Genomic DNA, 27485 nt, shown 5'->3' with positions numbered 1-27485 from the left:
AATGCAGATGAAGTACTTAACACAGAACCTGTGTTATGTTTAAGTGCTTAAATTGGTAGCTTCTTACAAGTGAATACTAGGCAGCTGGTAAGAATAAGGTAGATCTCTGAGCTGTCATGGAGTGCCATACAGTGGGGAAAAATAGTTCATTGCTTTACTGGGGAAAAAAAAGGAATGTAACACACCCACATTATTTTTGCAAAACAAAAGGGTAAATCAGAAACAAATGACAGATTTATAGACGTTAAGGAGAAATGGGAGGGGAGGAAATGGTATCTAGCTCTCAGCATACATTGTTATGACTTTACAGTTACAGTTTTGACTTTTGGAAGTTTTCATATTAAAAAAAATAGGACAAGAAAAAAATTTAAATTGAATTTGAACCCAAATAAAATTATGTAAGATTATCATACAGGGAAAAAAAACCCTAATTTAAGCAACCAAACCTAGCACTTGGTGTGCACACTATCCATAAAAAGAACTAAGATACAAGGACTTGGCAGGTTCACTTACCAAGTAATCAAAGTTGCCATCACTTACTGCACTGAGGACCTATCTATCACCCACGCAGCTTCCCTGCCCACGGTGATAACCTCAGTGTAATTGAGGAAACAATCTGCCACACCTGGGGCATTTAAAAAACCTGGCTGTACTATTTGAAAATGTTAATTTCACAAATTGACAAAAGGCTGAGACACTTTAGAATTGGGGGAAATGCTACAAGGAACAATATTGGGATAATTTAGTAAAATGTGAATTACTATATGCTATGTAACAATAAATCAAAATTCCAGAATTTGGTCATTGTACTGTGGTTACATTTTGAACATCCTTTTCCTAGGAGATTCTTTGTGTACTTGGGTGCACACAAAGATAAAAAGCAAGTGAGAAGAAATGTTGACAATGAGTGAATCTTGGTGAAAAGCCCCATGGGAGTCCACAATGCTGAACTTTCCTGAATGACCAAGATGCTTTCAAATTAGAGAGAGAGAGAGAGAGAGAGAGAGAATATGTCAGTGCTTAGTTTTATGGTAACAAACAGTATTATTTCCTTGTAAAAAAGAGCAATCTAAATGCTTGATCTTCGTGTATACTTTCAGTGTTAGCCTTCAAATTACCAAAGAAGAAAAATTCTGGCCTATGTAATGAAAGGGCACAGAAACTCGCAACCACACTTATTAGAAAAATATTATCTCTTGGAAGTTCCCCTCATTCAATGTTGAAGATTTACTCCAGTGCACTGTTTGCTGTTTTCCTCAAATTCCCCTCAAAGTGGCAGGAACCCTGGCTCTCTGGCTGCTCAGAGGCGGAGGCACAGCCAAGTCCCACACAGATCCCACCACCCTACCCTCCACAGGAGTCATGAAGCAGCATGCAGAAGCTGGGCCTGTTACCGGCACAGGTGGGGGAATGCAACACCAGAATGCCTCGGCAGCTGCAGCAGCTGTGTCCAGTTTGCCTGCGGACCTAGCACTTCACCTTTTCTTCACAAACTTCTTTCTGGAAGCATTGGGATTTAACCGTCTCCTTCCAGCTCCCAAAGTGTTGTCTCGGACCTGCAGGATGGCTGACCGGCTAGAGATGTCATTTTCTGCAAAGGGAGACAGCCCAGCTACATAGTCAGGGGCAAACACATCAGTTTTCTGCCTGGCCTTGCGGGAGAGTCGCAGCTGAGGGAAGCGCTGGTCCTCAGTCAGATGAGGGTTGACAGCATATTTGCCCCCTTTGGGGTTGGGAAGTGAATACTGCAATCAAGACAAAGACAGGAGATTAGAAGGACGGTGATCCAATTCATACAAGTCAGACCCTGTTAACGTCAAGCTTATTGGACAGCTCTGGGTGTGGGCGATGACATCAATGGGATCTCTCACTAACCACCTACTACACACTAAGCATATGACATGCATCTTCCCATCTGATCCTCATCTCCACTCACAGATGAGAACCCTAACAGAGCATTATGACTGCACACCCTCAGCTAAAAAGAGAAAAAAATATAAATAAAAACTCCAGTAAGGAGCCCTGGCTGGCAAAGCTCAGAGGACTGAGTGCAGGCTGTGAATCAAAGGGTCACTGGTTCAATTCCCAGTCAGAGCACATGCTTGAGTTGTGGGCTGGGTCTCCCAGTGGGGGCCACCTGAGAGGCAACCACACATTGATGTTTCTCTCCCTTTTTCTCCCTCCTTTCCACTCTATTAAAAAAAAAATCTCTAAAATAACTCCAGTAAGGAAGTACCATTTTCACAACATATATATATATATATATATATATATATATATATATATATATGTATCAGCAATTCTGAAGCAATGACATATATTCTAGTGTAAAACAAACAGGGAAAATGGTGTTAATAAGGGTGTCATGAATATGAAGGGTCTAGAATGAAGTTTACGGTGTTGAGTTGAGTCGAACACAAGCACTGTAACGCTGCAACAGCTGATTGGATGACCAAGCTGGTTAAGTGACTAATGGTAGAGAGCGTATGTAGCATGAGATTTCATCATGTTGCTCAGAATGGCACACAGCTTATGGACTGTTTACTTCTGGAATTTCCATTTAATATTTCCAGACTGCAGAGAACTATGGGTAACTGAATCTGCAGTACACAAAACCGCAAATAAGGGGGGCTACTGTGTAACATGATAAAGCAAACGTGGTACAAGATGAATAGGGAAGTCTAAGTGACAAATAGATGGGAATTATTTGTACTATTTTTCCAACTTTTTTACCAATCTAAAATTATTTCAAGATAGAAAAATTTTAAGGATTCTTGCACATTAGAGGCAGTCACCACACCTGGAGAAGTCAGTGCCTGGCTGGTCATACTCTCAGTCATTCTGTCTCTACCTTTTTCTCCAAAGTCCTCAAAACAAACGCATGGCTGCTGCCCAGGCCTTTCTTTGGTGCTGAGCACTTAAACCCCTGTATCTGTCCAGTCCATGAAGCTTCTGGAAATCCTGCCCATCCTCAAACACCTGCATAACCCCACCACCAGACTGTACGTGACCTCCCTCTCTGTGACCCCACGTGCATTTGGCCCTCACCATTTATTGCATGGAATTACTGGGTATTTCTCATTACACTGCAGATTCCTCTAAGCCTCCTGTGGGGGCTCTGTCGTGTGCTTTGCCCATCTGTCTCCACACCCAGATTACAGGGACTATATTGTAGAAACCACGAGAATGTTTTCTGACCTCCATTCTTTTCAATGCTGGTACTAAGAGGTGTCACTTTCCCAGGCTCAGCCCGTGCTGTCAGAGGGCAAGAGACCAGTCACTCACCCGGAGGCCCCGTGGATTCAGCACCTTAGGGTTGCGGGAAAAGTGCATATGCAGAGTTCCACTGTCGCTCACAGTCACAGACACTTTCTTCAGGGTCTTGTTTCCGCAGTGGGAACAGAACACTCGGTTCATGTCAGATGTTGTCCTGGAGACATAAAAGGAGAAGCTCTATACTGGAGCCACAGGCAGTGAACCCTCTCCCCAGAGCCCAAGGTGAGTCCAGGACTCCAGGAGGAAAGGACAGCAAATGGGGAAAGCCTACACTGCACTGAACACATCAGAGATCAGGGCCACCAGCCTCATGCTGACGATATAAGCAAACCGACACTGCATTTCTCAGAAGGCAAAGACACGATGAGCAAGTATGCTACTATGAAAATTGAGCACACTGTTGCATTAATAATGAACCCCTACTGAATTCTGTCCAGCATTAGTCTGCAAGTTTCACACGAAAACAATTCTATGGGGTTGCCACTATCTTCAATGTATAGATAGGGAAACTAAGGCAAGGTAAGGTAGCTTACGGAAGGTGATATAGCTTGTAAGGGCAGTTATAAAACCCCAGAGTCTGGCTCCAGAATAAATGCTCTTAACATCACCATACTTTCTCAAGGGGCACATTATAATAACTGTAAATGCTGTGTCCCCAAACGTGAGCCTAGGCATCACACCAAGAATCTATTAACGGATTATACAGGAAGCACAAAAGCTGCTATGGTTGAACGTGTGTGGGTGGTGAGAGCAGACACCAACTCCTTGCCTTTTTCTTACCCACTAACACCCTATGGTGGACCTCCCACCTGTGCATCAGAGCAAATTCCGGGCATCATCCCACCCATACACATCTCAGTACTTATCAAAAGAGGGGGGCTCTTTACTCCAGAACCCACACCCTGAGCCCTGTGCCACAAAAATAAGGACCAAAAGGGCCTCCCTTGATTTCTTAGGTGGGATGAGGGATATACACAAATGAGGTACACAGGCAAGGCTCTCCTTCAAGATGTGCGGGAAAGGGACAGGAAGAGAGAGGAGTGTGGAGTAGAAGGCACTGGCTCCGATTATCAGCAACTTACCTGAAGCAGCCGTGGCAGCGCAAGATGTAGCTCCGGGCCTCCCGGATCAGCATGCCGTTCACTGCCAGCACGTGGAGCCCCATCTGGAGCAGAACATTCTGCCACCAACAAGTTAATACAGATCTGAACTCAGAGCACAATTCAATTTTCTTTTAACCTCTATATAATGACAGTTAAAGAACTTCACAAACCCTGACTGGGCTCCCGAAAGGGCTTCTGCTAAGGGAGGGTAAGCTTAGGATAACTCTCAAGAATGCAAACTAGGACAAGAACACAGGTTTATCTTGGTGCTGGGGTCTGCGCTCATCGCTTCACTGTGGCCCCTCATTACCAATCTCTCTTAACAGAGACATTTATTTTGTCAGAGCAAATACACTCATTTCTGGGCTGGAAACCCTCTCTATTTCTTTAAGTACTTAATTGAGAAAAGAATATTTACACACTGAAAGAAAAGCATCAACGGATTATGAAAAGTAAACACTGAAAACTTAATATCCTACACACATTTTGTCACTATGATGCTCTAGTCTCCAAGCAGACAAAAAATTACCAAAGAGCACAGGCAATACACAATAACTCTGCACCCACCCCCAAACCTCTGAGGGACCCCTGCCTGTGACAAGTATGACACTAGCCCAGGGCTAACTGATGCCCATTCCGCCCACCTGCATGGCAAAGTCTGTAGTCACACAGCCGACTCGCACGTCCTTCGGGACAGTGCACTGCTCAAAATCCCGCTGGATCTGCTTGATGTTGCTGGGCGTTATCCACCCCTCATCATCATCACTATCTTCATCTTTCCTTTCTTCAAATCCATTCTCTTCCTTCTCATCCTCACTTGCCACATCCTCACCTTCCTTGATCTGAAACATACACAACAGAATTCACCAACTCCCAGCCCACAGGGAACAGCAGGGGGAGCTAGTGTGTTGCCACCAGCAGGAGACAATAAAGTACCGCCTTACCAGCAGCTCCTGCAGGTCACGATCAATATTAGGCAAAGGGTTTCTCCAGAACACGAAGGAACTGAATTCGAGGTCCTCAGGTTCACTGTCTGGGTGTCCGTGTTTTATTGTTTCTCGTGGGGGTTTAGGCTGAGATTAAAAGAATAATAATTTTAATACCTGAATACTAGAGGGTTACAGACGAAGTCTTTTAGGATATACAAGTCAGATCAGATAGAGCTGGACAAACCATATTAGTCCACATAAGTCTGGTTCACTGTAAACAATTTGTGGAGGTCTTACCTGTAACAGAAAGGGCACAACAAAACAATTTATCTAAGGAATTAATTACCTTTGAGGGCAGATGGAAACCAGAAATGTTTAAAGGAGTTTCGGGGTGCTGAATCGATGAGCTCACTTTAACCTGTAAAAAGAAAAGTGACAGCTCTAAATAAAGAACTACACTCTGAAAATTCAACATGGGAAACTGAAACAAAACAGGTGCTCCCTCTGGGGAGCACGCCCACGCCTCTGCCTTCCACCTCCACTTCCCCCAGGCACCTTGCCTTTGCCTGTCTCTTTCCTAAGCTCCAAGGGCCCTTCTGCCTCTGTAACTTGTTTCCTGGGACTATGCAGTCCAGCTAGCTCACTTCTACTAGCCCTGTAAGTTTCTAAATAAACTTTCTCTTATAATTGGGGGGGGGGGGGAAGTATTTTCCCTTGGTTAAGTAAAAAATACTCAATGTTTAAAAAACCTGGAAAATACATAGTCACATGCCACTGAAAGACGGGTATATTCTGGAAGATGGGTCGTCAGGTAGTTTCCTCGCTGTGCTACATCCTGGAGCCCATGTATGCAACCCGGGGCCGTCTAGCTTGCTGCACACCCAGGCTATACAGCATGCGCCATTGTGCATGTGATTCATTGTGGACTGAAACGACATTATATAAAGAATTATTTGCCGATTCCACTACCAAATAACCACTTTGGGACATTTCTTTTTAGTCTTTATACATAAAGCTGTAACAAACACCACCATCTATAAATTTTGGAAGTATCTTTGGTTGCATCCTTAGGATAAGTGCCTAAGAGTGGAATTGCTGCTTGAAAAGGCAGGCTATTTTAAAGCTTCTGATCAAAAACACCTAACTCCTACCCAAAAGGCTGTAGGAAAAGGCAATTTGTAAGAATGAGGAATAGATGGTACCAGCCAGTCAGTTTTGTACAACTATTCCATCCTCGCCCCCCAAAACATTCCACTGACATGTAGAAGTCCGTATCTGAGGCACTGTTTTTAGATCTTGTGTATTGAAGGACTCTAAACCTAGTTGAAAACAAGTTGTAGACAGTTCCAATGAGTATAGAAATAAAAGTCCACCATGGTTTTGGTGACTTAAGGCAGAGGACATTAAGCAATTCTTTGTCAACACTATCTGAAATTAATTATAATAAGGTTAATTATCTGGCTTCCAAAATCCTCTGGCCTGGAAACAGCCCACTGGGGCCCAGGCACAATCCATTATTCTCTTCAACCCAGCTAAGGTGGGCAAGTCCCTAAAAACCTAACAGGAATCCAGAATTCTGAAGGTATCAGGGTTCAAAAAAAAAAAAAAAAAAGCCCCAGCTGGTGTGGCTCAGTAGATTGAGCACAGGTATGCAAACCAGGTGGTCACCAGTTCGGTTCCCGGTCAGGGCACATGCCTGGGTTGTGGGCCAGGTCCCCAGTGGTGGGTGTGTGAGAGGCAACCACACACTGATGTTTCTCTCCCTCTCTTTCTCTTCCCATTCTCCTGTCTGGAAATAAATGAAATCTTTAAAAAACATTTTAAAAAAGCAAGCTAGCACGTAGTGTTCTTGCTTCTGAAAAGAATTATTTCTACTAAAAAAATGATAAATAGTTGATTCTTACTCTTCATTTTTCAAATTTAACCAATCTTTCTAAGAACCTACAGATCAAAAGGCTGACACACATTTGCTAATTGCAACATATGACCCTTATCTGGATCCTGACCCAAGCAAATAAACTTTTAAAATTTTTATAAAATTGGGAAACATGAATACTAACTGGTTATTTGACAAAAGTAGGGAATTATTTTTTAAAAGATTTTATTTATTTATTTATTTTTAGAGAGAAGGAAAGGGAGGATGAAAGGGAGAGAAACATCAGTGTGCAGTTGCCTCTTAAGCACCCCCAACTGGGGACTCAGCCTACAAACCAGGCATGTGCCCTGATTGGGAACAGAACCAGTGACCTTTTGGTTCGCAGGCCGACACTCAATCCAGGGCAATATTAGGGAAGTAGTAGTAGTAGTAGTATTGTATACATATAATAATGACTTGGTGGTAACTTTTTAAAAGAGACACACTGAGAAGTATCTATCAGTGAAATATGATGTCTAAGTTCAGAAGGGCTGGTGGGTCGGTAAAGATGGAAACAGAAAGATCATAAGTGGATAACTGTGGAAGCAGGATAATGGGGACCCTGAGTTCATCACACAATCCCTTTACTTCTGTATATCTGACACTCCCCATACATAACAAAGTTAAAACAAAGCAAGCAATCCTCCCAATTTACCTTTTCTGGTTCTTGTTTTAAGTGTGACACCCCAACAAACTCTGCTTCCAACTGGTAGGTGAGTGCCAGGACCTGGATATCGGTAGCAGAGAGGCTGGGGTAGTCTCCGGTTTTCTTTGAAAACTCAGTCACTGTAAACAAAAGATTCCCAACTTCAGTTAGGGGCCAAAAGTCGGATGACCTTAGATAACCATAATGAAAGTAGGAAAAGAACTTAGCATGAATATGTCAAGAAAAACCTCTCTCAACACTATCATCTATTGCCTCATCTTTTTCTAATCATGGTTGATCTTTGTATTTTCTACCACAGAGATTCACGATAATTAGGTTTACCATGATATCCTTGTTGAGTACAGATGAAGGAACATGAGAACAAAGGTAAAGAAAAGTCATTCGAAGTTAGCATAATATTTGCAGATGATAAGTTCTTTATCTATGGTAAGTTTTGGTATTGTCAGAAAAGGTCTCTTTCTTTCCAGTTCTGAAATTATTTTACTTTAACAACCCGGATTAACAGAACAGATGATCAGATTCCAGAATGTGATGGAAAGTTAATCCAACCAATACCTGTTGTAGTATATGATAAAACAAAATTATTGATTGCTCTGTAACAAATCTTGAAGTTTTTATGTATGAAACAAATATCCCCCCATGTTTACCACATAGTAAATGCCAGCTGTTACTAGTTATTCTCCTGAGATATCACTGATAAACATGTGCAGTAAAATTTTCTGACACATTAACAGAAAGATGTCTTGTGCTACACTGCCGCAGAAGTAAAAAGCAGGTATTAACAGAGCAATTCCATTGGGCACTACTAAAAGCTGTTTATCTCATCCCTCAACCAAATCCCATTAATTAAATACTATTAGTACTTCCTCAGAAAGATTAAGTGACTTGTCAAAGGTTTCACAGTAAGTTGGTGAAGAAGGCTACAGAAGTCACAAACTAATGATGTAGCCAACATTTCTACTATCAGCCTCCAAATCCTAAACACACTTCCAATCACTGGGACCTGTCCTGGGCATCACCACCACCTTGATTCCCAAGAAAACAATGCTAAGTCAAGTGGTAATTGTTTAGTTTTTATTTCAGGACTAATGTAAAGCCAAAAGCCATCCCCTTCCCACCCCACCCCCTTTTTTTAGAATTTGAAGCTGGCCTCCACATCCAAAACAATTATGCAACAAAACTATCACTCTGACCTACTGAAAAGAATCAGAATAGAGTAGAATCAGAATAGGCAAGAGTAAGAATCTGGGTTCTATTTTTAATCCAAATTTACTGATGCTTGCAAAGCGCTAGACACTACGCTGAGTGACAGTCGTCATTCAGTCTTCCCAGCAACTTCTGAGGTAGGTCCTATTATTACTTCTGCTCTACAGACGAGGAAATCGGTGCCTAGAGACTCTGGGTGATACACCCAAGGGTATAAAGCTAGTGACTGGCAAGGCTGACTCCTGACTCAGGAAGCTTCTCTTCCAACACAATCTCCTTCGAACGTGAAGTTTCTAAATCAACCGTTGATAAAGTGGCCAGACCCCAACTCGCACTCAGAGCCGGTCGCATCTGCACCCTGGGACCCAGCTTTGCACTCACCCAGCCGCACGTATTCAGGGTAGGGCTCCTTGAAACGCAGCTCGTAGGGCAGGACAGCAAGACGCCTGCGCGTGGCCTTGTCCCGAATCTCACTGACTACATCCCGGATGGTATAGATGTTCTTTCCAATGTCCTACGAGATATAAGCCCAGGTCATTACACCCACCAATCTTTCGAGCTCCTGAAGGGACTGCCAGCCCGGACCCTACTCCTCCCACCTTAACGCCTTGTACCTGCAGAGCCGCGTCCCGCAAGAAAGCCCCAGCGTCCGCCACAACGTGCTCCACTGGCGCCATCTTAACCAAACAACCCTGGAGTGCGCTTGCGCCAGCCCCTACGTTCTACTCGGGGCCTCTGAGAGAGAGTGTAAGAGCTGCCGCAACTTTGCGTTGCCTCCCGGCGGCAGACTCAGCAGTCTCCCAGCTCAAGCCACCAGGGCGCATGCGCTCTAAGCCAGCAGCCCATCCAGGGGCTGTGGGCGGGGTCAAACCTGGGGCGGGGCAGCAGCACAGGGGTACCTGAGGACAAATGCCTCAGTGTCCAGGCTTTGGAGCATTTTTCTACTCTTAAATGTAAAATCTGTATATATTCTCATTGTTAAAAGTCAGTCAATACACATAACCTAATTTAGTGATCACAAGCCTATAAGGAAATATTTTACAGTCAAGGGATAGCTAGCTACTGAAGACAACTCATACAGCTAGTAAGCTAGCTGTACCATCATGGCTGGTAAGTGGTTGTAAGATTAACACCCAGACAAACTGACTTGGAGCCACATTCTTAACCGTTAAGCTATCGCAGAGATTTTCAATCTTTTTCATCTCATGGTATAAACTGCTAAAATTCTGTGGCACACCAAAAAATATATTTTTGTATATCTGACAAAAATGTATATTTTTGATTCGTTCACAACAGACCGCCATTGTTAGCTGTTGTCATTGTTTAATTTGACAATCTATGGGAAAAAAGGTCAGTGCCCCAGACTGACCCCAGTCAGGTATGTCATGTTTTAAAAATTCTTGCAGCACACTTGTTGAAAATCGCCGTGCTATAGTGACCGCTGCTTGCATATCCCCACTTCATTTTGTATATTTTGAGGCCAAGGGTCTGTGTCTTATGTACTTTAATATCCTCACCTCACTCCCCTAAGCAAGGCACATTCAGTCATTGCTGAATTGAACTGAAGGGGTACGAGATGATTGCTGAATTTTTTTATCAAATCTGAGATTCATCCTTTTGAGATCTGACTTAATACAAAATCATGCAGTGACTTTTGGCGGAATGTTACTTGAGTTGTCAGTCACTGGTCTTCAGTGATGTTGTGTTATTACACACCTTCTTTGTCAATCTTAACCCTTGATTATAATTTATGCATTTTACTTAACAAAAATTCTTCAGTTGCCCTTCAGCAATTGCTCAAATCCTTTTTCCTTCCCTAGCCATCTATCTCAACTGTTCTTATCACTCAATTGTTCTTATCACTTAGCCTCTTCAACCTCCAGAGCCACTCACTGGTTCCTGCCCTACCTGCCCTGCCTGAAACAGCCCAAGTGAAGGCTGTTTTTCTTTTTAAATTGATTGGGGTGGGGGTAGAGAGAAACAACACATATTTATTGTTCCACTTACTTATGCATTCATTAGTTGATTATTGTTTGTGCCCTGAACAGAGATTGAACCCACAACCTTGGCATATTGGGACAAGGCTCTGACCAACTGAGCTACCCAGCCAGGGCCTGAAGGCTGTTTCTAATTTTTGAGTTCATCATATCCAACTTTTTGTTTTTTATTTCTTGCCTTCTTGTTTCCTCTGCACAATTTGACATTGCTGCCCATCTCCTTTTTCTGGACTGTCTCTCCTCCCCTGACTTTGGTGATACTTCACAGTCCTGATCTCCCTGCCTCCTTAATGGCTTCTCACCCTCCCTAATTGGACTCTTTTTCTGCCTTGCAAACAGGACAACCTCCACATAATGGTCTTGGTCCCTTTGTTTCTCTAACTTCTTTCCTTCAGCAATATTGTCTATCTTCAAGGCTTCATCTATCCCATTATAGAAATGTCCCCCCAGTCTTTAGGTTTATTTATTTTATTATTTCCCCAGCCTGCCTTCTGGGTATATCCTTCAAAAAGCTTTTTGACATTTTCACTCAGGAGGAAGGTTACGACTGAAGTAATTATCTCTCTCATCCCAGCTTAAACTTTCCTCATTCGTTAGAGTTTCAATTTTTACTTGTTTGCATTTTACTAATGCCAACAAAGGCACTCCAAGTAAGAATCTCTGAGTTATCTTCATTTCCACCCTCACTTTCAACCTGTATTATTCCTCTTGCTAAATTTTATTGATGTCACTTCTGAAATGTTTGTGGTGCCTGGGTCCCCTATACATTCATCTCTGTTACTCTAATCAAGTTCTTATCTCATGCCTAGAAAATGTAATTCACTCAATACTAGTATTCCTATCTCTAATTTCTCCTTCTTCAATTGATTGCTCCTGTTGCCTTAAAAGGAAGGACAGAACTTGACTCTATAGTAAAAAAGTTTATTGAAATTGGCAGTGATCATTCTGTAAACCCTAAGATGGAGAAGATCAGTGATTCTCAAACTTAACTGTGCCTCAGAATCACCTGGAGAGCTAGCAAACATAGATTGATGGGTCTCAGCCTTAGTTTTTGATACAGTAAGTCTGGGCAGGGGCTGAGATTTTGCATTTCTAATAAGAAGTTCCAGATGATGCTGGTGCTGCTGATCTGGAGGACATACTTGAGAATCACTGATTAGGGAAACAGTGAAAGAGTGATCAGGCTTTGAATCATTCTGGTAAACCCTAGGAATACTTATTAATATGCAGGCATATGTTGGAGATATTGCTGGTCAGCTCCAGGACACTGGAATAAGGAGAGTGTCATAATGAAGTATTGTAGTTTTTTTGCTCTTGTCGAGGTCTTGCCTTCAATTTGTAGAAAATGCAACACTCTGCAGCGCAATGAAGCAAAATGCCATAAAATGAGGTATGCCTGTAAAAGGATTCTTGACACTGTAGCTTTTATCATTTTTATAGTGTTTTTATCTGTTTTCTGCTTCCCTATGTCTCTACCCCCACTAGAGCCTTAGAAGGACTTTCATTCATTTAATAAATATGTATGGACAGCTAATTTATTACATCACCCAACAGCTATGAACAGCTATGGGTGATGTAACAGTTATGAACAAAGTGATATTTTGTGTAGCAACTAGGGGCACCTTTAGAGTTTATGACTTTGGAGCCAGGTCTTGAAGGATGAGTAGGGCAAAGGCACCAAGGTATGAAAGTCCAAGGAGATGTTCAGGGAACTGGGGATAGTGCTGTGGTCACAGGGGACTGGGGACTGGAGCTCTCAGAGGTGAAGTGAGCCCTGACATACCACTTTTTGAAGCTTCTAGTTTTTTAAAAAGCGAAGTAATCTCAAACACTATTAGGAACATTGTGGTCGCTTTAAACAGTTTTCATTAATAATATTTTCAAATACATATAGGAGGACAATGTATAACTCATTTGGAGATAATGTCGCCTTTTATATGTGAGGCCCTTTACAAAGGAGAGGGCACTAGTGAAGATTCGAGTTCATTTCCAGGACTGGAAAATGTAGAGGCTATGAGACTCTATGCTTAACAGTGGGTTAGGGGAGAGAAAAACTTGATGCAGAAGAAACACCATGTGAAATCAGTAACTATCCCTAGAATTCCCCTGGACTTTTCTGCGAGTGTCCAGACTTTCTTGTCACTGCCTTTGCCCTTGTTTATTCCTTGGCCTGAAAATTCTGCCTGCCAATCATTGCTTAGTCTCCAAAAGTGGCTCAATTTCTCTTCTGTAAACTGGTCCCTGATTATCCAAATGAGATTTTTCCCTAAGGACAAATCTGAACTCTTCTTTCTTACTATACTTTGGACATTTCAGGTCTGGCTTCTGTGGCTCAGTGGACTGAGTGCCAGCCTCTGATCCAAGAGATCACTGGTTTGATTCCCAGTCAGGGCACATGCCTGGGTTGTGGGTCAGGTCCCCCCAGTGTGGGGTGCATGAGAGGCAACCACACATTGATGTTTCTGTCCCTCTCTCTAAAATTAATGAATAAAATCTTTAAAAAAAGGTATTTCACTTCTGTCACTCAATGAGCAGTTACTGTATTATTTCTGCTTTGCATTGCAGTTAATTGTGTAGCTTCTTTACATAGGTTGGAAGTCAAGCACTAGATTTAGGGGTCTTTTCCTTAAACAAACATGTCAATTTACTTTTTAACTTTTGGGAGGCATTTTTATGATGACATATTTCAGATTTTTATGTCTTTTTAAAAAGTCTCATCTGTAGGATGTACAACAATGAGTTCAGTGTTCAATAAATGTTGATGTAATCTATCTGTCCAGCGAATTATTTAAAGAGGCCTCCTATGAGCCAGGTACTGCTTTAGGAACTGGGATATGCAGGAAGGGAGCTATAGAAGAAGGAAGAGATGAGCCGAGATTGTAAATAGGGTGATCAGGAAAAGCTTCACTGAGAAAGACAATTGAGCAAACATCTGAAAGTGATGAGAGGGTGAACTTTCCAGACAGAGGGGAAAGCAAGTCCAAAGGCCCTGCGGCCAGAGTGGCTGAAGCAAAGTACTGAGGGGAGGATTAACTGGAGACGAGATGAGAGAAATAAAGGGGGAACTATGGGGAAATGGCTTTATAAACCACAATACGTACTTTAGCTTTTACTCCTTCCAAACTTAAAGACTCAAAAATAACAATTAGTGCACAGTACTTATGGCTAATTTGTAGTACTTTTAAACAATGGTGATTAATGGTTAAAAACTGGGCCTTTATTCAATTTGTCAAAACTGAAGGTCCAGACCATCAGTAAAGAATCTTGATTTTAATTCATAAATCTCTATCTACTCTGTAGATTGAGAGAATGGGAGTTACCTTGGTGTGGGGCATTTTATCCACTCAGGCAAGGGTTTTGAAGCTTTTCTGCTTTTGCTTTTTGTTACAAGAACAGATGCGCCACAAAAGCTGGGAGTTTTGTGTTTCTAGAGCCTAGAACACTGCCTGACTCATAGTAGGCATACTGTTGCCAGATTTAGCAAATAAAAATACAAGGTGTCCGATTAAATTTGATTTTCAGATAAACTTTTTTTTAGTGTGGATATGTATGTCCCAGACACTATTTGGCACATACACATTACACAGTTGTTCCTCTGAAATTCCAATTTAACTGGATGTCCTGTATTTTACCTGGCAACCTCACTAAGGAGCTACATAAATATTTGATGAATTAGACTTCTGCCAAGATGGAGGCATAAGGTGGAAACACTGTGCCTTCTCCCACAACCAAGTTTGAATACAACAAAGGTTTGGAGAACAAAGACACAGCCAAAGAATAGAAAATTGAATTATACGGAAGTTCAACAACATCGAACCATTCAACCAGGATGGTAAGAGGGGCGGAGCCAGCAGTGGAGCAGGGTCGGGCAGGAAAGATCCCCAGACCTAGGTCTGCAGGCAGCCCGGAACCAGTCGGGGTGTGGGGCAGACTGACCGCAGTTGCACATTCTCGCACAGTGAGACCGACCACGCAGACCCCAGCTTCGAACCCAGTGGTGGAGGGCTGACGGCGGTGGCACATTCGCACTCGGGGAGACAAGGCGCTCGGGCCCCAGTGGTGGTGGCAGCTGCAGCACCTGTGGCAGCAGCAGTGGGAGGTGGCGGACGGGACGCCATTGCTCCTGTTTGACCCTGCCCCCACATACAGCATCACAACCCAGTGACTGAGTTGCCCTGCTCTGGTGAACACCTAGGGTTCCGATCCTGATACGTAACAGGCATGAACAGTCCAAAAGATGGAGCAAGAAGAACTCAAAGTCCCAGAGCCCATAACTCTAAGCAGCCGAGAAACTGCCAGCCTCTCAGAAGCACAGTTCTGTTTATCAGGATGCTAACAGAACTGGTTGATTATAGTCATAAACTAGAGGAACATATGAAGGCTAAACTAATTGAAATGAAGGGAGATGCACAGGAAACCAATAGTGATGGAAAGGAAACTGGGACTCAAATCAATGGAATGGACCAGAAGGAAGAATGAAACATACAACCAGAAAAGAATGAAGGAATGAGAATTCGAAAAAATGAGGAGAGGCTTAGGAACCTCCAGGACATCTTTAAACGTTCCAACATCCGAATTATAGCGGTACCAGAAGGGGAAGAGGAACAGCCATGAGTGGAAAACGTATTTGAACAAATAATAAAGGAGAACTTCCCCAGTCTGGCAAAGGAAATAGACTTCCAGGAAATCCAGGAAGCTCAGAGAGTGCCAAAGAAGTTGGACCCAAGAAGGAACACACCAAGGCACATCATAATTACATTAGCCAAGACGAAAATGAAGGAGAGAATTCTAGAAGCAGCAAGAGATAAGGGATGGGTACCTACAAAGGAGTACCCATCAGATTGTCAGCAGATTTCTCAAAAGAGACCTTACAAGCAAGAAGGAGCTGGAAAGAAGTATTCCAAGTCATGAAATCCAAAGATCTACAGCCAAGATTGCTTTATCCAGCAAAACTTTCATTTAGAATGGAAGGACAGATAAAGTGCTTCTCAGATAAGGTCAAGTTCAAGGAGTTCATCATCACCAAGCCCTTCTTATATGAAATGCTAAAGGGATTTATCTAAGAAAAAGAAGATGAAAAATATGAACAGTGAAAGGACAGCAAACTCACAGTTATTAACAACCACACCAAAAGCAAACCAAGAGGACAGCTAGATCAGGAGCGGAACCATAGAAATGAAGAACACATGGAGGGTTAGCAACAGGGGAGGTGGGGGGAGAAGGTACAGAAAATAGCATAGAGAGTAGGTAGAAAATAGGGGGGAGGGCAACAATAGTAGGGGAATTTATAGAATCCAAAGAACCTGAGACACGTGGTTATAAACTAAGGGGGGAGAGAATGGTGGGGGAGGGAGTGTGTGGGTGGAGGGGAATGAAGGGGGGAATAGAACACTGTAATGGAATAATCTATAAAATATATTAAAAAAATAAAATCTTTTTTGAAAACAAACAAAAATATTTGATGAATTGATTGAATGGCTTCTTCTCACCTATAAAGTGGGGTCAATAATAGACCCGCCCACAGGGTCATGGAAGGACCTTAGGAAGCGCCTGGCACTAGTGAGTCCGCAATTTATTTGATTGCTTGGGAGCCGTCTGGGGAATGAAAAATGCTTACACTTTAAAACATACAAAGGATAAGAAAGCCTTCTTCGGGCAAAGGAACCCAGGCCAGGGCTGGGTTGCTCACACCTGCCAATGCGGCCAGCCTCTTCCGGGTCAGTTGACCGTGCGCAGCCACGTGACCCGGCCCGAGTGCGGGCGGTGGAAGGCGGGGTGGAAGGCGGAAGTGGGAGAGGAGTTGGGCGCCGCTTCTGTGGTCCCTGCAGGTAGCGAGAGTTGGCTCGGTGGGCTCGGTGGGCGAGCGGAGGTGCGGGGCAGGCGTGGGGTGGCTTCGGCTTGCAGTGGGCCGTGGGCGGTGCGGTCGCGAACCCGGGGGGGCTGTGGCTTCCTGTGGGAGGGGCCTGGTGCCGCGGTTCCGGCCTCCGAGGAGGGGTGTCCCGACTCCCGCCCAGGCGGGGTGGGCGCGCCCGCACACCGTGCACGCAGGCTGCTCCGAGGTGGGCACGGAGGCAGTCAGGGGTCCGGCGGGGGACTGCAGGTCCTTCCGGAAGGAGAATGGAGCTTAGGGGACAGGGTTGGAGAAGGCTGACCTCTGTGGAAGGGTCGGGACAGGAGGAAGGGGCAACTTGGGACGGAACTGGAGGAGGTGCCTGAGAATGGCCATATACCAAGGAGGGAAAGATGGAAATCTCAAGATGATGCCTGAATCCCAGTTGAGAGTCTCTTCCTTTTTTCTTTTGTGGAAATGATTGTTACCCAAGAGTTTCATTTCGGTCCCATTCAGTTTTTAAAACTTTAGGAGGGATCACGGAATCTTTTCTGCTTTCGTCACACCTTGGCTAGGGTTTCCACTTCTTGGGGACCCAGCCCTTCAGATCATCTTTCTTTGAGATTTTTCCCAGGTCACATCAACTTCTAGGCAGAAAAAAGTGTGGGCGCTTTGCTCTGGCCATAAAATGGCTTTTAGCCTAAGCTGTTGAGCATGATCTACCTTAAGCATTATAGTGACTGCTGATACCTTGGACAATGTCTACTTTGACGGCGTATGACTTTCTCTCCTTCAGTCTAAATTATTCAGGTTCCCTTACCATGTGACTGCTTATCTTAACGCACTGGAACTAGGTAGGGCCGCTGCGAGGTCTGTGTTGGGCGCCTTACAACTATGACTTGGATCATGATTTTGAGATTACTTGCGTTTGTGAAAAGCTATTTATCCTTTTTTCCTTTGTGTTTACTAAAATTTGCGGCAGTGAAATGAATTTCATGGATGCTGTATAACCAGAGTGAACATTCAAACTGATATTAACAGGAGCGGGCATCATTTTAAACCCAAAATGTTACAAGTAGGGGAGAAAAGTACTTTGCTAATTCGTATTATGAGGTCAAGTGTTTGAGGTATTTGCTACCCATTTAAGATGGGTTTTTGTAGCTGTTCTGTGAGTTAGTTTGGACAGGTGTTATTGTCATTTCACAATGAACAAGCAGAACTAGGAGAGATGACTTAAATTTCTAACAATTTATTGCTATTTCTTGTTTACTGGTCCCTTTCTCCCTGTTAAACTGCTAATTCTTCAAGGGCAGTATTCATATCTTAGTTGGTTACCAGCCTAGTGTCTGGCATGTTGTGGGCATCTGGTAAGATTGGTGAAAAAACACATTTCTGAAGGTCACAACGCTGTAAGTGGAGGACAAGGGATTTGAACCCAAGTCCTAGTTCTTTTGTCAGACTTGCCATATGAAGATGATAGGCCTGAGAAAAAGGCTTAAATGGGCTTCTCAGTCTCTTTTACTTAATGACTACTGTCCCGTTTACAAAGGGCTTAAATCAACATCTCTTAATTTTTACCATGGTCCTGTAAAGGTCAGTATTGTTCCTATTCTACTGATGAAGATACTGAGGCTTAGCAAAGTCCTTGCTTTAGAGTTCAGAGCTAGTGAATGATTTAGCAGGGACTGAAGCCCCGGCCTTTTATCTTTAGACCCATACTCTTTCATTCACAGAAGCAATATAAAGTTTTATTTTAAAGCGTCTTTCTAGTATAAAATATATGTCATTTTAAGGAAAAAATCGTAAATAAATCAGCAAAAATTGTGAGTATAGAGTGCAACTAAAGTTCAGAAATCTATACTCCACCATAGCTACCTCTTTCTGGGAAAACGGTCTTTCATTCAGCGAATGTTTGTAAGTGCCGACTCTGCCAGGCATTGTTCTAGAGTTGAGCTGTCCCATGTGCCGGTCAGTAGCTGCCACTGGGGCTGTCTAGCACTGGAAGTATACTGTTAGTACAAAATACTGTATACACCTGACTTTGAAGACTTACTATGAAGAAGAAAAAAATATTGTCATTGATGTTTTTATATTATGATAAATATAATTTTAATACAGTGTAAATATATGCTGTATATGATACTTTTGGGGAGTTAAACAGTATAATTGAAATTAAATTCACCTGTATCTTTATAGTTTTTAAAATGTGTTTCCTAGAAAATTAAAAATTATCTTGGCCCTGGCTGGGTAGCTCAGCTGCTGAGAGCACTGTCCTGATAACGCCAAGGTTGCGGATTCGATCCCCCAGTCAAGACACATACAAGAATCAACCAATGAGTGCATAAATAAATGGGACAACAAATTGATGCTTCTCTTCCTCCCTCTGTCTATCTCTCTCTAAAGTCAATAAATAAAAAATAATTAAAAATTATACTGGACGGTGCTGTTCTAAACTCTAGGAACATATATGGTACACAAGAAAGGCAAGAATCCTTGCCCTTCTGGACATTCTAGTGGGGAAAAGCACAATAAACAAAACAACCAAGTAAAATGCATATGATATTACAATAAAGCAGGGAAGCAGGGTGTGGAAGGGTGGCTGGGTTGCAATTTTGAGTTTGGGTCCTCAGAGAAGCCTTCTTGAGAAGGTGCCCATTGGGTGAAGATCTGAAGGAGGTGAGGGAAGGAGCCATGTGGCTGAATGGGGACATAGTGTTCCAAGCAGAGGGAACACCAAATTCAACAGCCCTAAAGGAGGATCACCCCTGGTGAGTTTGTGGACCAGCCAGGGTTCCCTGGCTGGAGGGATGTGAGTGAGGAGGGATGCGGAGGATGGGGTCAGAGAGGTATTGAGGGTAAGGGGCGAGATGGACAAGTGGTTGAGGGCCTTGCAGGCCATTGTAAGGATGTTGGTTTTCACTCATGTAGTTGGGACCTTTGGAGGGTTTTGAGCTCTGAAGTGGACGTGATCCATCCTGCCTTTTAGCAGGCTCTCTCTGGTTGCCCTGTGGAGAAAGAATAAAGAGGAGCAAGACCAGAGGCAGGGAGACACGTTCAGAGGCTATTGCCAGGTTTCAGGTGAAGGATGGACCCTGTGGTAGTGATGGAGGTGGTCAGGAGTACTTGGCCCCTGGGTATATTTTAAAGTACAGCCAATAGGGTTTGTGGATGTGGAATGTGTGTAGGAAATGAGTCACGGGTGACTCCACAGTCTTTGGTGTGAATAAATGAAAGAATGGAATTGTCATTAATTGAAATGGGGAAGACTGCAGGAGGAACAGGGTTGGGGCTCAATTTTGTTCATGTTGGTCGTGAAATGCCTATAGAAATCCAAGTGACAGTTTTGTGGACAGTTAGAGAAGTCTGGAGACAGGCCTGGACTGGAGATGTACATGTGGAAGCAGTTAGCATGTGGACAGTTTTTAGAGTCAAGAGATGGGTCAAAGTCACTTAAAGAGTAGTTTGGATATGTGTCCAAGGAGTGCTTTTTATTGGAAGTTAAATTTTGACATAAAATCCCTGTGTATACTACTACACAAGTAGATATTTTAAGCATAGCAAAGTATTGTATATCTCAGGAAATTTGGTTTTCCCTCCTTTTTACTTTTCATTTAAAGACCCTTTTGAAAATCACAAGCTAATGGGTTTCCTTTTTTTTCACCCTGAGGATGCTATTCTCCCAAGTGTGCTTGTTTGCAGTGCTGCTGAAATCGGTTTGAGTGCCAGTTTCTGGAGTTAGGCTGGCTTTCTGAGTTGGCAGCCAATTTAGAGACTTCCAAGAAGTATAGGAAAGAAAGTCTGGATGGGTAATTGATATTTAATGTTTAATATACTGGTTTTACCTTACACATATGGAGCGATGTTATTTGTTAGGTACCCCGTTGTTTTATAGATTTGAGACAAACAGAACCTCACTGAGGTGAAGTGGCCCACATGAATGAGGTCGTGTAATTAAGACATGGAAGAGCTGGGATTTGAATCTTGGTCTTCTGAGCCTGGTTCTGATGCTCCCATCAGTGAGACATGCAGTAATGGGTGTGTGAATATAAACTCCCAGGGGCATCAAATCAGTGAGCAACTTTTGTGTGCTTTTGAGTCACTTTGGACAGTTATAAGACTGGAATTTCTGAGAAGTAGGAAGGAAAGGGAAGATCTTATTTCCCTTAAAAAGAGCTAACTGAGTCTGTTTTGGAAGGTTGCAGGCCCCTATGTCTGCTCTCCCCCCAACAAAGTTTTAATGCCTCCTTCTAGGAAAACACCAAATACTAAGATTTGGCAGTCCTGACCAAGGGCAGGTCCTCTTCTTTGTCAGTCATGCTTTTTGCTTCCTGTTTTGTGGTGAGATCTGCTTTCCAGTCTGTTTTATTATTAGCCTGTAATTCCAGTGTGTTCTTCTGTCTCTGTCTGTCTGTCTCTCCTTTATGCATTTGGTCTTTGTATGGATGTCATTTGGCAGAGTTCAGTTCTATTTGATTGTTTTTCAGGATGGGCCTTTGGAGAGTAGAAGGTAACTGGGTGAAGGAAGGAGGCCAAGAAAGAAATATAAGTGTTGGAAAGGACTGGAAAAGCATGAGAGTGTGAAGAAGGAGGCTTTTGAGCAGACCCTTCTCTTCTGAATCTTTCAAAAGTGGAGGCTGGGTGGATCTATTATAGTTATGAATAAGAGGCTCTGCCTGTTTTTACAGCTGGCTAATTAAACATAAAATTTGAGTGTTGGTGAGTAGTTTTCCTCTTCCCTGGCTCATCTGCTACACAAGTCCTTTCATCTCAAGGTCAGTGTTCAGTGGCTTCTTGACTCAGAGCTGGGTCAAGAATTTCAGGAATCCCAGAGCCTAGAATTACAGCATCAAGAAGAACTAGTTTAGCTTGTCCTTAATACTCCAGGAGCACTTACTATGTGCTCTCTGCTTTACCTGAACTCATTTAATCCCCACAATAAGTTTATAAGGGAAGCAGTATTATTAGGTTCATTTCACAGATGAGGAATTGAGTTTTAGAGAGGGTATGTTGCGTGTTCAATATCGCTCAAAGGCTACTGGGCAGTTAAACCTTTTTCCCTGTAAAAGATTGACTGGTCTGAAAGGTTCTTGCTGAAGTTAGGTAGTAAGAATGATCAGGTGCTTTAGATATTGCGAGAGCTGTCTGGTGTGTGGTTGCTTTCTCTCGCCAAAAGCTCTTTGAGGGTTTATTTAAGCAGGGTCCCTCAAAACAAGCTATCTGAGCTCGTAGAGGGCGGGGGCACCTTGGCATTCACCTTTGGATTCCAGAGCCTTGCACAGACTGGCTATGAGCATTTGTTAAAAGACCAACCCTGGCTGAGGACTGGACAGGGTGGGTAAAGGGCCTGGAAGGGGCATAGTCAGAATGCTTGGATGCTTGCCTGCTGAAGGTGCGCTTGACCATTATACTCCCCTAGCTTCAAGAATCAACCCATCCTGCCCTGGCTGGTGTGGCTCAGTGGGTTGAGCGCGGGCCTGTGAACCACGCAATCGCGGTTCGATTCCCAGTTGGAGTGTGTGCCTGGGTTGCAGGCTAGTTCCCAGCAGGGGACTCACGAGAGGCGACCATGCATTGATGTTTCTCTCCCTCTCTCCTTCCCTTCCCCTCTAAAGATAAATAAATTTTAAAAATCTAAAAAAAAAAAGAATCAACCCATTGTAACAACCCAAATGTTGAGGTGTCCATCCATTTGTCGATTGGATAAACAAAAAGTGTATCCATACAATGGAATATTACTCAGCCATAAAAAAGAATGAAGTACTGGTTCATGCTACAACGTGGGTGAATCTTGAAAACATACTAAGTGAAAGAAGCCAGACACAAAGACCACATATTGTATGATTCTGTTTACTCGAAATGTGCAGAACAGGTAGATTCATAGACACAGAATGCGGGTTAGTGGTTATGAGGGGTTGGGTGCAGAGAGGAATGAAGAGTGATGGGTATGGGTTTCCTTTTGGGATGATAAATGTGTTCTGGAGCTAGATAACAGTGGTTGTTGTGCAACTCTGACTGTACTAAAAACCACCGAATTATATGCTTTAAATGGGTGAATTTGTGGTATGTGAATTATATTTTAATAATAATAAAAAGAAAGAGTTAACCAGTCCTGTTTTGAATGTACCCATGTGTTTTGTGGCCCTCAAGTGGAGCTTTAGTGCAGGCAGTGGCGGCTGCTCTCCTGCATCTTCTGGGGCCAGGGCATCACGTGTTACTCAGCTTCCTCTGATGTTCCCAGTTGAATGAGATAAAAGATGTTCTCCCTGCTTTTTTTGATCTCAGGTGTTTTAAGTATTTTAACCAAAAGGACTGTGATAGATCTTTGTTGTCTTTTGGATGTCTCTGGAAACTGAATCAGTAGGTGGACCCTTGACGTCCTTCAGGTAGCTGATGAGAAGGACTCAGGAATTAATTGCCCTAGCTAGTAATTTCTTCTCTTTGTAACAGTCAGTGAGTTATAGGCAAAGAAAGCTGGCGTTTTTAAAAAATTATTTATTTATTTATCTTTAGAGGGGAAGGGAAGGACAGAAGGAGAGAAATATCAATGTATGGTTGCTTCTCCATACATTGATATTTCTCTCCTTCTCTCCTGTGAGTCCCCTGCTGGGAACTGGCCTGCAACCCAGGCATGTGCCCTGACTGGGAATCAACCTCGATTCTCTGGTTTGCAGGCCTGCACTCAATCCACTGAGCTACACCAGCCAGGGGCGAAAGCTGGCATTTTTTCTTCTTCTGAGTTTCTTATTTAAAATTAAAGGTGTAAGGGCACCCCCTTTATTTCCCCATTACCAGTCATCCTTCTTATCCCCTCCTCCACCTCCCCATCCCCCACCCCATTTAAGGGCACTCTTTGTTCACTTCAGGGCATAGCTGATAAACCTCTGGAAGCTGGTAGTTCAGGTTGCACTACAGGCTAAGTCTGAGGCAGAAGGAGGGCAGCTGTCCTGTTGGTTGTGAATCCACTGAGGCAGGGCCTGGGGCAGGTCTGCATCACAGGAGGGGAAAGGGGAAAGGACAAACTCCGAGGGGAGGAAGGGCTTCGCAGACTGGAAAAGGAAGGAAGCAAAAAGGAGGAGGAAGATGGGGAAGACCAGAGAAAGGCTGCCTGTTATTCTAAACTAGCCCTTCCTGTGTCATCCTGTCACTTGTCATTAAAATACATACATTATTTTCAAATTCTCAAGAGCTAATTGCGTTAGTAGTGGCATCAACAAATTGTTTTGAAATAGTTTCAAAAATACTTTTTAAAATAAAGCACACATACTGATGTGTTTAGGATTCTGCTTTGTATTGGAATCATAATTAAGAAACGGACAGTTTGGGCAAGACACCCCCTCTGGCTGCAGATTATTTCTTAAGGAAGCTCCTGAGGGGCCTGGATCCCGGCGGGTTTGGGAGTTGGGCGCCCCAGGGCTGTGCTGCTGATGTGCGGAGGCCTTCCAGCTTCAGCCTGATGTCAGGTGAAATGCAGTTTTCTAAAGCCTTGTCGCTATTTTTTTATTCCTAATCTGTGTAACAAATTAACACAGATTTGAAATTTATTTCTTCATAGTTCTGGAGGCCAGAAATCCGAAATCAAGGTGTCAACAGGGCTACGATCCCTCTAGGATCTTGGGGGAGACTCCATCTTTGCTTCTTCTAGGCATTTCTTCTAGGCATTTCTTGGCTTGGCGCTGCATGACTCCAGTCTCTGCTTTAGTCTTTCACTGGCCTCCTCCCGTTTCCTGTAAGAATATTGGGCTCACCCTGAATCCAGGGTGATCTCATCCTAAGATCTTTAACTTAGTTATATCTGCAAAGACTCTATTTCCAAGTAAGGTCACGTTCACAGGTTCCAGGGGGGTTAGCACTTAGACATTTTTTGGGGGGGGTGGGAAACACAGTTCAACCCAGTACACTAATTGAATATATATGAGATGTTCTTATTAAAATTAAGGGCAATTTACTTGAACAACAATAAAAAAATAAAATAAATTAAGGACACCATCCTATGACCTGATTTGAAGAGAAGCCTTTTCCTTTCTTGGATTTAAATTTTATTTATACACAAAATAATACATGTTCATAGATTAAAAACTCAAATAGCAATATAAGACTTACAATGTGACAGCATTTTCTTGCTTCACCTCATTTGATTCTTGATTCGTGATTCTTAATCCCTGGAATCAATGACCATTAACTCTTTTAGGTCTCTACTGGTACGGACTTTTGCTTTCTAATTTACACTTACTCTGTTCTTCTGTTATTTCTTAGTTTGTCAGTTTTATCTGTTGTCTTTTAACCATTGAAGATGATAATTTAGCTCTCTTTGCAGCCAGTCTCCACAAACACACACTTTTACCCCACCTCTGATTACAACCATAGCACAAGTTTGGATTCAATTGTTGTGATTATAAATGTTACAGTAGAGCCACATTGTTTGTGTATTAGGATTTTCCTTTCTTACACAACTTTTGTTTTTACTAGAGTTACATAATCTCTGTTTTTTTTCATTTGCATAATTTGAAGTTTACCTATCACTAGTACAGCCCCAAGCATTCTGATGGAGCTAAAATACTTCCTTCAGTGCAGTCAGATGCACCATGTAATGGTTCTTCCATTTTCTTTTCACTCATGTAGAGATGACAACTTCCTATAAACTGTCAAGTCTGGACTGGTTGCTTTCTAAACTGTTGCCGCCTTGGGACTTCTCTTCATCGCTATTCTAGGAATTTCTTTTGCCTTTCCCGTGAGAAAACTGCATCCTCCATCTTTTCGTTTGCTTCCCTGGAGCACATTTTTCAGGAGCTTCCTGAGAAAGCTTTGCAAGCAACTTTTTTTGAGACTGCAAATCTGAAAATACTGTTTTCCTGTCATGCTTGATTGATGGTTTTCTTGGTTATATACTTCTAGATTGTCAATCATTTTTCTAAATTTTGAAAACATCTGATGGTCTTCTCACACTCAGTATTGCTGTTGAGAAGTCTGATGACATTCTGATTCTGGTTCTTTGTAAATGTGACTGGAAGCTTGTTCTGAAATTTCATGCTATTGTGCCTTAGAGTGATTCTTTTTGCATTCATTGTTTGGGCATACAATTGGGCCCTTCCCATCTAGACATATATTTAATTTTGGAAGGATTTCAGCTTATAAAAAATCTTTCATAACATTTCTTTTATAATTTTTTTCTCTTTTCTATATCTAGATTTACAGTAATCAGGTATTGGACATTTTAAAGGAATCCATTATTCAAAAAAAAGTCTTTTTTCTCCTATTTGTCTATTTTAGACATTCTGTATAATTGAAACTATATGATAATTGTTTTTGTTTTGTTTTTAGTCTGACTTCTTTCACTTAGCATAATGTTTTCAAAGTTCATCCATCTTATAGCACAAAATAACACTTCATTCCTTTTTATGGCTAAATAACACTCTATTGTATAGATATACCACATTTTACTTATCTGTTTATCAGTTTATGAACAATTGGGGTTGTTTCTGCTTTTGCCTGTTATGAATAATCCTTCTAGAAACACTCATGAATAAGTTTTTGTGGGGATACACATTTTCAGTTCTTTCGGGTATATATTTAAAAATGGAATTGCTGGGTCTTAAGCTAATTCAGTGTTTAACTTTTTGAGGAATTGCTAAACTGTTTTCCAAGGCTGCTTACCATTTTTCATTTCCATCTAGCAAATTCAAGTTTCTTCAAATTTTTACCAACACTTGTTACTGTTTTGGTTTTGTCTGTTATGATGTATCTCATTATGGTTTTAATTTGCATTTCTTTAGTGACTAATGATATTCTGCATCTTTTCATCTTCTTATTGGTCATTTGTATATTTTCTTTGGAGAAATGTCTCTTCACATCTGTTGCCCATTTTTCTTAAATTGGGTTGTCTTTTATTGTTGAGTTGTAAGATATATATATATATTCTAGATACAAGTCTTTAATCAGATACATGATTTGCAAATATTTTCTCTTATTCTTTGTATTCTCTTTTCACTTTCTTGATGCTATTCTTTGAAGCACAGAGTTTTAAATTTTGGTGAAGTCAAATTTATTTAGCTTTTCTTTGTGCTTTTTGTATCATATCTAAGAAACCATTTCCTAATCTAAAATTCTGAGGATTTACACTTGTGGTTTCTTCTAAGAGTTTTATAGTTTTTGTTGTTATATTTAGGTTTGATACATTTTGAGTTCATTTTTATATAAGGTATGAGGTAGTAATTCACCTTCATTCATTTGCCCATGGATATCCAGTTGTCCCAGCACCATTTGTTGAAAAGACTATTATTCTTTTCCCACTGAATTGTCTTGGCACCCTTGTCTAATATCAGTTGAACTTAAGTGTATGGGTTTGTACCTGGACTCTCAATGCTCTTCCATAGTTCTATGTGTCTATTCGTATGTCAGTACCATAGTCTTGATTTCTGTAGCTTTTGATAAGTTTTGAAATCGAAATAGAAAATTGGGACTCCTTCAACTTTGTTCTTATTTCTCCAGATTTTATTGGTTATTCTGGCTCCCTTGCACTTCCTTATGAATTTTAGGATCAGCTTGTCAATTGAATTCTTCTTTTC

The 27485-nt window shown here is 42.2% G+C and overlaps 2 protein-coding genes across 7 annotated transcripts in view; one reads left to right on the top strand and one right to left on the bottom strand.

Moving 5' to 3' along the window:
* Positions 1 to 1011: 1011 nt before the first annotated feature.
* On the bottom strand, positions 1012 to 9870 carry NOB1 (NIN1 (RPN12) binding protein 1 homolog). Of its 2 annotated transcripts, none has more exons than XM_037041385.1 (9): positions 9711 to 9870; positions 9478 to 9610; positions 7879 to 8009; positions 5655 to 5726; positions 5324 to 5458; positions 5024 to 5221; positions 4359 to 4456; positions 3286 to 3430; positions 1012 to 1745 (listed from the first exon to the last, which is right to left on the bottom strand). In XM_037041385.1, the coding sequence occupies exons 1-9, from the start codon at positions 9771 to 9773 to the stop codon at positions 1476 to 1478; spliced, it is 1245 nt and encodes a 414-aa protein (XP_036897280.1). In that variant the 5' UTR covers positions 9774 to 9870; the 3' UTR covers positions 1012 to 1475. The 2 variants fall into 2 exon arrangements, with proteins under 2 accessions (XP_036897280.1, XP_036897281.1); XM_037041386.1 differs by having other exon boundaries at positions 5324 to 5452; positions 9711 to 9868.
* Positions 9871 to 16816: 6946 nt separating this feature from the next.
* The window catches only part of WWP2 (WW domain containing E3 ubiquitin protein ligase 2), a 151887-nt gene continuing 141218 nt past the window's right edge, over positions 16817 to 27485 (top strand). Inside the window, exon 1 of one of the 5 annotated variants that reach the window (XM_037041384.1) lies at positions 16817 to 16939. The gene's annotated coding sequence lies outside the window, so the exon portion shown is untranslated. Of the gene's footprint in view, positions 16963 to 17074; positions 17153 to 27485 lie in introns of those variants that run through there. The other 4 variants (XM_037041380.1, XM_037041381.1, XM_037041382.1 and 1 more) reach the window with 4 other exon arrangements.

The sequence above is a fragment of the Sturnira hondurensis genome, unplaced genomic scaffold (assembly GCF_014824575.4).
Source record: "Sturnira hondurensis isolate 20B ecotype Veracruz unplaced genomic scaffold, ASM1482457v3 Scaffold0003090, whole genome shotgun sequence".
NCBI classification, from domain to species: domain Eukaryota; kingdom Metazoa; phylum Chordata; class Mammalia; order Chiroptera; family Phyllostomidae; genus Sturnira; species Sturnira hondurensis.
The sequence above is the reverse complement of the archived record's forward strand: the minus strand, read 5'-3'. Positions and strand labels throughout refer to the sequence as shown.